The sequence below is a fragment of the Vulpes lagopus genome, chromosome 5, assembly GCF_018345385.1.
Source record: "Vulpes lagopus strain Blue_001 chromosome 5, ASM1834538v1, whole genome shotgun sequence".
NCBI lineage: Eukaryota > Metazoa > Chordata > Mammalia > Carnivora > Canidae > Vulpes > Vulpes lagopus.
Window position 1 is genome coordinate 7463960 of NC_054828.1, and position 11556 is coordinate 7475515.

At 43.1% G+C, this 11556-nt stretch overlaps 1 protein-coding gene across 5 annotated transcripts in view; it reads right to left on the bottom strand.

The window, feature by feature from the left end:
- Positions 1-11556, bottom strand: part of XRCC6 (X-ray repair cross complementing 6) — a 55649-nt gene that overhangs the window by 12562 nt on the left and 31531 nt on the right. For 3 of the 5 annotated variants that reach the window (XM_041755721.1, XM_041755726.1, XM_041755725.1), the window contains exons 2-6: positions 10624-10714; positions 8651-8763; positions 7739-7877; positions 7222-7476; positions 5617-5800 (exon numbers count right to left, since the gene is read on the bottom strand). In XM_041755721.1, the coding sequence (XP_041611655.1) occupies positions 5617-5800; positions 7222-7476; positions 7739-7877; positions 8651-8763; positions 10624-10699 (767 nt within the window). In that variant the 5' untranslated portion in view covers positions 10700-10714. The other 2 variants (XM_041755722.1, XM_041755723.1) reach the window with 2 other exon arrangements.

Consider the following 11556-nt stretch of genomic DNA (forward strand, 5'->3'; position numbering starts at 1 on the left):
TTTTTAAGATTTTATTTATTTATTCGTGAGAGACAGAGAGAGAGGCAGAGACACAGGCAGAGGGATAAGCAGACTCCATGCAGGGAGCCCAACGCAGGACTCGATCCTGGGTCTCCAGGATCACATCCTGGGCGGAAGGTGGCGCTAAACCACTGAGCCACCCGGGCTGCCCAAACGTGTTTTAATAATACAGTAGTTTGCTATATTATCATCTTCAGAGTCTATACCACAAAAATTAGTTTCAGAATAGTTAACTACTTAAAATAATGATAAAGAGTGTACTGAAATAAAAATAATGATTGTTTGGGGGCACCTGGGTGGCTCAGTGGTTGAGCATCTGCCCTTGGCTCAGGTTGTGATTCGAGTCCTTGGATCGAGGCCCACATGGGGCTCCCCACAGGGAGCCTGCTTCTCCCTCTGCCTCTGTCTCTGCCTTTCCCTGTGTCTCTCATTAATAAATAAAATATTTTAGGGCAGCCCCGGCGGCGCAGCGGTTTGGCGCCGCCTGCAGCCCAGGGCGTGATCCTGGAGACCCTGGATGGAGTCTCACATCAGGCTCTCTGTATGATGCCTGCTTCTCCCTCTGCCTGTGTCTCTGCCTCTCTCTCTATCTCTCTGTGTCTCTCATGAATGAATAAATAAAATCTTTTAAAAAAATAAAAAATAAAAAAAAATATTTCAAAACAAAACAAAACAAAACCCCAAAACATCTGACTCTTGATTTCAGCTAAGGTCATGATCTCAGAGTCATGAGATCAAGTCCCAAGTCAGGCTCTGCACTGGGCATGGATCCTGCTTAAGATTCTCTCTCCACCTCCCTGTGCCCCTTGCCCCCAGCTCTGAAGAGCATGACTGGGTGTTCTCTCTAAAAATAAGTAAGTAAATAAATAAATAACGATGGTTTTAATTGAGCCCACCCAGCACTGTATCACTTTAAAGCTATTTTCTCATTTAATCATAATAACCCTGTAATACTATACAATCTGTTGCTTCTGCTTGTCTAGTATCCCTTCTCCCTTCTTTTAACAATGAAAGCCCTTCCCCCACTGCAGTTTTGAGGGAACGTCAATCAAGGTGCTGTACCCTCCTCTGGTCAGTGGTGGACATATCTGGCCTACGCTTAAGCCATTAGACATAATCTCAGAAGACTCTAGGTCATAAGCAGTGATGAAGGAAGGACCTTGTCACAGGGGATACTTTCTGATAGCAGTTCTAAAGACACTGTCATTAGTTCTTGCTATCTGGATTCCCAGTGCCACCTTGGTTCCTAAACTACCTCGATCAGAATTTTGTTTGAATATGTGAAATTAGTCAAGAGTCATTTTCTGTTGTTTACTACCCCAAAACCTTATTACTCTCCTTTTCACAGATGAAAACACTCAGAAGTCATCTAACTTTCCCAAGGACAGACAACTAATAAAAACCAGTGTTCAGGGGCACTTGGGTGGTACAATTAGTTGAGTGTAGGACTCTTTGTTTCAGCTCATGCTGTGATTTCGGGGTTGTGAGATCAAGTCCCACACTGGGCTCTAAACTCAGCAGGGAGTCTGCTTGAGATTCTCTCTCCCTCTACCCCTCTCACTCATGCCAAATCAATCTTTAAAAAGGGATGCCTCAGGTCGCCTGGGTGGCTCAGCAGTTGAGCATCTGCCTGCAGCTCAGGGCGTGGTCCCAGAGTCCCAGGATCAAGCCCCACATCAGGCTTCCTGCATGCAGCCTTCTTCTCCCTCTACCTATGTCTCAGCCTCTCTCTGTGTCTCTCATGAATAAATAAAATATTTTTTTTTAAAAAGGGAGGGGGGGGGCTGTGTGGCTCAGTCAGATAAGCTGCTGCCTTCGGCTCGGGTCATGATCTCAGGGTTCTGGGATCAAGCCCCGCATCAGGCTCCCTGCTCAGTGGGGAGTCTGCTACTCCCTCTTCCTCTGCCACTACCCCCTACTTGTGTGCTCCCTCTGTCAGATAGATGAATAAAATAATTTGAAAAAAAAATTATTCAAACTCAGATATGTCTGATTCAGAACTGATGGATTTTTCCATTAGGACATATGGTTCCGGGGTATTTATACCAACATCATATGCAGCAATAAGACCTCTTGAAAATGTGTCCTTTAATAATGAAATGTGCAAATATATTTACCATATTTTTAAAAAAGGGAATGCCTGGGTGGTTCAGTAGTTGAGCATCTGCCTTTGGCCCAGGGCATGATCCTGCAGTCCTGGGATCGAGTCCTACATTGGGCTTCCTGCATGGAGCCTGCTTCTCCCTCTGCCTACATCTCTGTCTCTCTCTGTATGTCTCTCATGTCTCTAACATACCTTCAGATTTATTTGGTAATGGAGGGACGCCTGGGTGGCTCAGCAGTTGAGCATCTGCCTTCAGCTGAAGGCGTGGTTCCAGGATCCGGGATGGAGTCCCACATCGGGCTCCTTGTGGGGAGCCTGCTTCTCCCTCTGCCTGTTTCTCTGCCTCTCTCTCTCTCTCTCTCTCTCTCTGTCTCATGAATAAATAAGTAAAATCTTAAAAAATAATAACAACAATTTGGTAATGGAGTATGTACTCACAGACGGGCATTACCACGAACACACACCATTTAGTGATTTCCTAGTTTAAGCCTATTCTGGCTTGTTAGACTCAGTTGTCTAAAGGCTGCTGAAAGAGAACTGACGATAAATGTAACACATTTAATTTAAAAATGTACAACCTTCAAAAGTAATTTTTAAAAATCGTTGTGTCCTCTAAATTTTAGTATACTGGGAAAAAAAGCACTGGTCAATGTGGTCTACTCTGGCCTCAGGCTTCAAATGACCTTGGTTCTATTTCTAACCAAAAATAGCAAATCCATCAGCCTCCCTACCAATCTTAAATTTCATATTTATGAACTACATTATCTTTCGATCCTGAAAATATCATAACTCTAAGTTAAAATAAAGTCACAGGGCAGCCCTGATGGCTCAGCGGTTTAGCACTGCCTTCAGCCCAGGGTGTGATCCTGGAGACCTGGGATCGAGTTCTGCGTTGGGCTCCCTGCATGGAGCCTGCTTCTCCCTCTGCCTGTCTCTGCCTCTCTCTATATATCTCTGTGTCTCTCATGAATAAATATATAAAATCTTTTTTTAAATAAATAAATAAAGTTACAGTAGAACATCCTATGATTTGTGTCACACCTTAGCAAGAAAAATGTGAAAAACGGTGCAAAATAAGGTACTTAATATATTTAACTTCATGGGATCCCTGGGTGGCGCAGCGGTTTGGCGCCTGCCTTTGGCCCAGGGCGCGATCCTGGAGACCCGGGATCAAATCCCACATCAGGCTCCCGGTGCATGGAGCCTGCTTCTTCCTCCGCCTGTGTCTCTGCCTTTCTCTCTCTCTCTGTGACTATCATAAATAAATAAAAATTTTTAAAAAAAAATTAAAATATATATATATATTTAACTTCAACTGAATTTTTTTTTCAACTGAAATGTTTTAAGTTTATGTTATTAATGAGTGGGTTTCAACCCACCTCAAAGGGTTATCATAAAGATTAAGTAAGTTATGGGATGCCTGGGTGGCTCAGCAGTTGAATGCCTGCCTTTGGCCCAGGGCATGATCCTGGAGTCCCAGGATCGAGTCCCACATCGGGCTCCCTACACGGAGCCTGCTTCTCCCTCTGCCTGTGTCTCTGGCTCTCTCTGGCTCTCATGAATAAACAAATAAAATCTTAAAAAAAAAAAAAAAATTAAGTGAAAGGGGACCTGGGTAGCTCAGTCAGTTAAATGTCCGAATCATGATTTCGGCTCAGGTCATGATCTCAGGGCGTGAGATGTGAGATCAAGCTCCTCACTGGGCTCTGCATTCAGCAAGGAGTCTGCTTCTCTCCGTTTCTGTTTCCCTCTGCCCCTCCCCAACTTCACTTTCAAAAAAAAAAAAAAAGATTCTCTCTCCTTCTTTCTCTCTCTCTCACTACTCACACACATGCTCTCTTTCTCTCTCTAAAAAAAGATTAAGGGCAGCCCCAGTGGCGCAGCGGTTTAGCGCCGCCTGCAGCCCAGGGTGTGATCCTGGAGACCCTGGATCGAGTCCCACGTTGGGCTCTCTGCATGGGGCCTGCTTCTCCCTCTCTGCCTCTCTCTCTCTCTCTCTCTCTCTCTCTTTCTCTGTGTCTCTATGAATAAATAAATAAAATCTTTAAAAATAAATAAATAAAAATAAAAAAAGATTAAATAAGTTTGTGTGTTAACAAAGAACTTAGGACAGTGCCTGGCACACAATAACCATGCAATAAAATAATTCCAGTATTTGATTATAGTGAGAACATTAATCATTTTCTAGGCCTAAGGCATTATTCATTCTCAAACAGTTCCAACTTATTATTTATATCAATTATCCTATAACAACTCTTCCCAAAAAAAAAAAAAAAAAAAAAAAAAAAAACCTCTTCCACAGAATAAAACTGACACCTAACATTTGTAAATATTTACATGTGCCCTGCACTATGCCTGGGTTATCTTATTTAATATTGATTAAATAAGCCATCCTATGAAGTGGTACAGTTTTTGTTCCCACTTTACTGAGGTCTAGAGAAGTTATATAACTTGCCCAGGGTTGCACAAAAGGACCAGGACTACAGTCCAAGTCAATCTGACTCCAGGACCTACATTTAACCACTATTTTACTCTTTCCGTCATCCCCACCAAAATGTGTGCTAGATTTCCAAATTGTAGTAACAATACTCCATTATTTCAGGAAGGGAGAAGAGATGCCAGGGTGCTTGTGCAAGGAAAGAGAAATCATTCCTAAGGGGGAAAGGAGAGCCAAACTACAGCCATAGCAATGGGCTGATTTGTGGTTTCCCTAAAACCATTTCATGAATTTTCTAGTAGAATTGTCAGTAATCTCTTAAAAACTGGTCAAAAGCTACCAATGGTCATGTTCCCTTATGCTGAAACTAGTCTAAAATGAAAGTCTGATGTGAATCTTTAGAAAGCAACAAGGGGGAATTGGGGGGGAGCTCTTAGGATTCTAAAGGCAAAGCTCTCTAAAAGAAGGCAATTTAGGGATCCCTGGGTGGCGCAGCGGTTTAGCGCCTGCCTTTGGCCCGGGGCGCGATCCTGGAGACCCGGGATCGAATCCCACATCAGGCTCCCGGTGCATGGAGCCTGCTTCTCCCTCTATGTCTCTGCCTCTCTCTCTCTCTCACTGTGTGCCTATCATAAATAAATTAAAAAAATTAAAAAAAAAAAAAAAAAAGAAGGCAATTTAACAATCTGGTTCCTGTTGGTCTCAAGTTTACAAGAAATCAGAATACTCAACAACAGTGACAATCACTAGCACTTTACCAGGTATTACTGTTAACCACAATTTACAGAGAAGCAAGCAGATGATATACTAGTGACTGCATCTGAGGACAGCAGCAGGCCACAACTGTTTATCCCAAGGAAGTGGAGTGCCGTGTTACTCTGAAGAACTAGCATACAAGAGAACCAAATAGTTTGTGCTATCCTGAAATAAAGCAAGTTTTTAGCCACACACAGTGGGGCACCGCCCAGAGGTAAGTAGCCAAGGAGGTCCATGCAGTGCAGTGCTTATGATTAGGTAGGGGATCATGGGCGGCTGGCCCAAGTTCAGAGCACACCTGCAGAGCACACGCTTCCGGGTCTCCTTGGCACGAACCTTCCTCAACAGGTCTTCTAGCTTGCTCGATTCCTCAAAGTGAACCCCTAGGTCCTCATCCTCTGCTATGCTGATGATATCTCGGTAGAACAAGGATATGTCAAAACCCCCACGTTTCTTCAAGTGCATCAAGTCCAAGAAGATACCTGGGGCAAGGATGGACAAAAGTTGAGGGAAAACAATTTTCAGCAAGCAAGAAGTTTTTTTGGTTAAACCCAAATATGCAAAGAACTAGATGGGCTATTAACATTTTCAGGACTTATACGGGAGTCTGGGTAGCTCAGTTGGTTAAATGTCTGTCTGCCTTCGGCTCAGGTCATGATCCCAGGGTCCTGGGATTGAACCCTCCATTGGGCTTCCCGGTTGATGGGGAGTCTGCTTGTTCCGCTCCTCTCCCTCTCTCTCTGCCACTTCCCCTGCCTGTGCTCTCTCGCTTGTTCTCTCCTTCTCTCTCAAATAAATAAATATTTTTTAAAATATAGTTTCAGGGGATCCCTGGGTGGCTCAGCGGTTTAGCACCACCTTCGGCCCAGGGCGTGATCCTGGAGTCCCAGGATCCAGTCCCACATCGGGGTTCCTGCATGGAGCCTGCTTCTCCCTCTGCCTGTATCTCTGCCTCTCTCTCTCTCTCTCTGTCTCTCATGAATAAATAAATAAAATCTTTTAAAAAAATAAAAATAAAAATAAAATAAAATAAAAATAAAAATAAAAAATAAAATAAAATGTAGTTTCAGGACTTATAGAATCACTAAAGGAATCAGATGCTATAATGACAACTTATTCAATATTTTTATTTTCTTTTTAAATAGGCTTCATACTCAATGCAGGGCTCTAGCTCCCAACCCCGAGATCAAAAGCTGCTCTACCTCCTGAGCCAGCCAGATGCCCTGACAACTTATTCAAACCACCACCATACATGGTAGCATAAAAAGTCAAGAAAAGCTCACTCTAGTAGAGCCCTGTAGAAAGTGAATGGCATTGAGGCATCTGGGTGGCTCAGGTGGTTAGGCATCGGGCTCTTGATTTCAGCTCGGATTATGATCTCAGGGTCGTGGGATTGAGCCCCAAGTTGGGCTCTGTGCTCAGCGCAGTCAGTTTGGGATTCTTTCCCTCTGCCCCTCCCTCTACTAGTATACACACACGCTCTTGCTCTCCCTCTAAAATAAATAAATAAATAAATAAATAAATAAATAAATAAATAAATAAATAAATAAATAAATATAAAAAAAAGAAAGAAAGTGAATGGCCTCATCATTTTCATTAGGAATATAACACAGGTGTCTGCCCCAGCTTCATTTTATTCTTTCATTTCATTCTGAATGGAGAAAACCAAATGTTTGACTATAAAGAAGCAATAAGGGACACCGGGGTGGCTCAGTGGTTGAGCATCTGCCTTTGGCTCAGGTCATGATCCCAGGGTCCTGGGATTGAGTCCTGCATCAGACTCCCTACAGGGAACTTGCCTTTCTATTTATCTCGTGAATAAATAAAATCTTTAAAAAATAAAATAAAAAGAAAGAAGCAATAAGATTCAGCGCCCATGTAAAAGAACAGGGAAAATGCCAACCTGTGTCACGGAGATCCCCAGCTTTGGTCCTGGCCCTGCTAGCTTTGGCACTGTCATTGCCATGGGGGTCATCTTCATTGGTGAACAGCATGATCCTCTTATGGCTCATCTTAACCTGGACATCGCTAAAGAGGTTGGCACACACCCACAGCACCTCACTCAGTGAGTAGTCAGATCCATGGCCAATTAGGTCTTGGAAATGTTTTTTCCCCCGCTCCCCCTTAAACCGGTCAAGCTCAAGCACTCGTTTAGCACCTGGTCAGAGACAGGAAGTCAAATGGGCAGAAAAATCATAACTGCGTCAATGCTTCTTTTATAAGGCTAACAGAAGAGCCTAAGGTCCCGTTCTACCCCAGAGGTGTTTAACCCATAAGGTCCACATCCCAGGAAGAACCCCCTTGTGCAGGAAAGCATACACTTAGTCAAGAGGTCATCTACTTCCTTTCCCACATCCCTCTTTGTTCAGGGTCATGACCTTCCAATGTAAGGGAAAAGCGGATCTTAAACTACTACTGACCTGGATTATCCAACTCCTGTAAGACGTAAATATTTTTGAAATTCACTGAATTTTTATCCTTCTCAGTACCATAGAACACCACTGCCAAGAGATCTTGATTACTGCTTATGATCTTATTGGTATACACACTCTGGATACACTAACAAAAATCAAAATAAAAATTCAATTAATATTCAACTTATCATTAAACTTAAATTCCATAAGTGCCTGGCACATAGTAGAACCTTAATATATTTGCTGAATTTGTACATGGCATCAGATTAAGGCATGACCCCTACCTTGAGGAAAGTCAGGAATCAGTGAGAGGGACGGGCATATACACTATAATAAAAGGCAGAGTGAGTTAAGTGTATAATGGAAGTATAAGTAGTTCTTGTCACAAGAAATCAGGGAATTAAAAACACATTACTCAGGAAGGACATTCTGCTATAAGAGGGAAAAACAGCCCAGTACTATAATCAGAAAACCTGGATTTGCGTCCCCTTCATGTCATATACTTAATTGACCGAGTTCGGACAGGCCACTTGATCTTCCCCCAAGTAGCCTGATACCAAGAAACATATGTAATTACATAAGTGAAAGGTTAAAGCCAACAATAAGTAGATGTAACCCAACAATAAGTCCATAACTGCTAACAGCACCTTTTTTTTTCTGTTTTTTTTTTTTTTTGTATGTTTTGGAATAAAATTTGCTTAATTACACAATTATAGATGTCAGTATTCCAGGAAAATCCTGTCTACCCATTTAAAGTAATGTCAGAATCTGGTAAATCAGTGTCTCAGAAGAGCTGCTCAGTCCTGTGATCTACTTAATTCTGGGGGCCACTGACAACATCAAGTTTCTGAATCTGCAAAGCTGAGAAATAAAGCAACCATGATGATACCTCCCACCCTACTATCCAGGTGGTCTTACCTGGATGCTCATGTCAAAAGGAGTCAGTTCAACTTCACCCTGAGATTCAAACATGGCCCTAGAACCATCAACCAAAAAAATCAAACTATCTCTTCCTGAATATGTATATTCTCCTATGGGGGAAAAAAACAGAAGAAAATGTTTGCCCTTGAATTCATATTTATGTTTATTATTCATATAAAACAAATAGATAAAAGCCACGCCAATTATAACGCCCACCCCTCTTCCCAGGAATAACCACTATCCTGATTTTTAATAATCAGTTCCTTATTTATAGTTTTATCATTCAAGTGAACATTCCTAAACACTAGTTTTGACTTAAAAAAAATATGTATCTTTGGGGGTGCCTGGATGGCATAGTCAGTTAAGCATCTGACTCTTGATCTCAGCTCAGGTCTTGATTTCAAGGTCATGAGTTCAAGCCCCAAGTTGGGCTCCACATTGGTCATGGAGCCTACCTTAAAAAAAAAAAAAAAAAAAAAAAAAGTGTTTGAAGCCTCTTAATCTATAGATACCCCCTCCATCTTTGTCTTATATCTTATTCATTGAAGAATCAGAATGTTGTGTTATTTATGTACAGTTTTTCAGCATCTGGATTTTACTGACTGCATTCTTTTGGTGTAGACTGACATAATCCTGTTCTTTCCTACTGAGGACGTACAGAGGCTTCATCAGATTCAGGTATTCTTTTTTCCTTTCTGGCATCATAGGTCATGCTGAGTTTTTTATAAAAACACTAAAATGTCTGGTTTATCTCCCTTTTTTTTCACACTGCTGCTTTCTAATACAATAAATGTAATTACCCATCTGTAAAACAATACAGCGATTATAGGTCAAGAGCCCTAAACAAAAATTCTATCTTGACCCAGGGAATTCTACCTCTTAGCAATCTAAAAGGAACATTAGATAAGGGAAACGCCTTATGCAAAATTTCCCACAATGTTGTTCATTAAAGTAAGAAATTGAAAATAACTAAAATGTCCTATGGCAGGTAGACTGAATAAATTACACTACCTTAAAATGAGTTATAAAGACAACATAAATGTAGTTACAAGGGAAAATATATCTATAATACATTAAGGAAAAAAGGTAGAACACAAAATTATGCATGTATGTTTAAAATTCTTTTTTGTGGGGTACCTGGGTGGCTCAATTAAGCATCTGCCTTCTGCTCAAGTCATGACCTCAGGGTCCTGGAATTGAACCCAGGGTTGGGCTCCCTACTCAGTGGGGAGTCTACTTCTCTTGCTCCCTCTGCCTCCTCCCCACTGCTCATGCTCTGTCTCTCTCAAATAAAATCTTAAAAAAATATATTTTTGGAAGAAAACTGTTGTAAATTAAAATGAAAAGATATATATTCACTATGATTAACTATAAAAAAAATCAGAACCAAAGAAAAACAGACATACATAGTTAAGAAATATCGGAATGAAAGATCTGTGAAGGAAAAATGCAAAATGCCAAAATAATGGTAATGGCTGTATTAGGCTAGTAGATTATTATTATTTTTTAAAGATTTTATTTATTTATTCATAGAGACACAGAGAGAGAGAGAGAGAGAGAGAGAGAGGGGCAGAGACACAGGCAGAGGGAGAAGCAGGCTCCATGCATCAGAGAATAGAATATACGGCGAGACCAGCCCGACGTGGGACTCGACCCCGGGTCTCCAGGATCACACCCAGGCTGCAGGCGGCGCTAAACTGCTGCGCCAAACGGGCTGCCCTAGGCTGGTAGCTTATATAGATTTCAATAAATTTCCCCTTTTATGTTACGTATCTCCTATGTTTCTCACTTTTAGTAAAAACACTTAAAATGTTCCTACCCAGGACTTAAATAAAAGAGCCTCGGGTAGTGCTGCAAAGTTCAAAGGGAGAATAGCGTTTGAGATTCTCTGAAGAGAGAAGAGTAAGCCATTGGGCAGCAGAGATAGGGAAAGTCCTTAACACAGAACAGCATCCGTCAATGTAACTTACCACCGGCTTCAAGGCCATCTTCTTGCTCTTCTTCTTCATCGCCCTCGTTTTTGTAATAAGACTCCCAGCCTGACATATTGTTTATTGCTCACTAAATGAAAGAAAGTTATGATCAGTGAGAAGCAAATTCAAACCTAAAAAATATCGACGCCTAGACTCCTTTGAAATCCTCCCTTAAGTCTGGAGGTCACTCGTGAGGAATGTGGATGCTGGATCTTACTGCCTCCATAGCTCGTCGTAATTACGACGCATTAGTATACGGTCACGGGCATCACTGTAGCAGCAGCTTCCCCTCGGCTACCCCCTAGTTAGGGCCGCTTCAGGGCCGGTGATGGCCCTCGGACTGGGATTCCGAGGCAGCCCACACCTGGAGGTCCCGTCCGGCCTCCGGCACCCTCTGAACCCACAGGATTCCTGCTCCAGGGTACTCAGTCCTCTAGCGGACCCACAGTACTGCTCATCCCGCCCCAGAACTTTCCCCCACTCCCCTGCCAGCGACGCCCCGCGGGGTCTCACAGAGGCCGGCCTCAAGGCCAGCGGCCGCCTCCCACGGAGGAGGGAACGGGGACCAGAAACTATGTCTACCCCGCGGGTCCGCACCCCTTGTGCTGACGCTGCCCCCCGAGGAGCCTTGGAGGGACGCGCAAGAGTCAGTGAGCGAAGCAGGCGGAGGCCAGCCCCGACCGGAAAGCAAGGGGCACACCAAACAGCCCGAACCTGCCTACCTGAGGCACAAGGAAGAGATCAATTTGGACAGAGGCGGGGCGCCGCGCACGCACAGGCTCCAGCGCTCGCTCCCAATCAGCGTTCTTTACGTCATCACGCACAGTGCGCCCGACCCTCCTCAAGCTGACACGCCCACTCCCGCCGCTCGCTTTCCTCCACGGTCTCTTACTAACCCGACCCCGTCCGCGAAAGCCCCGCCCCCTCCCG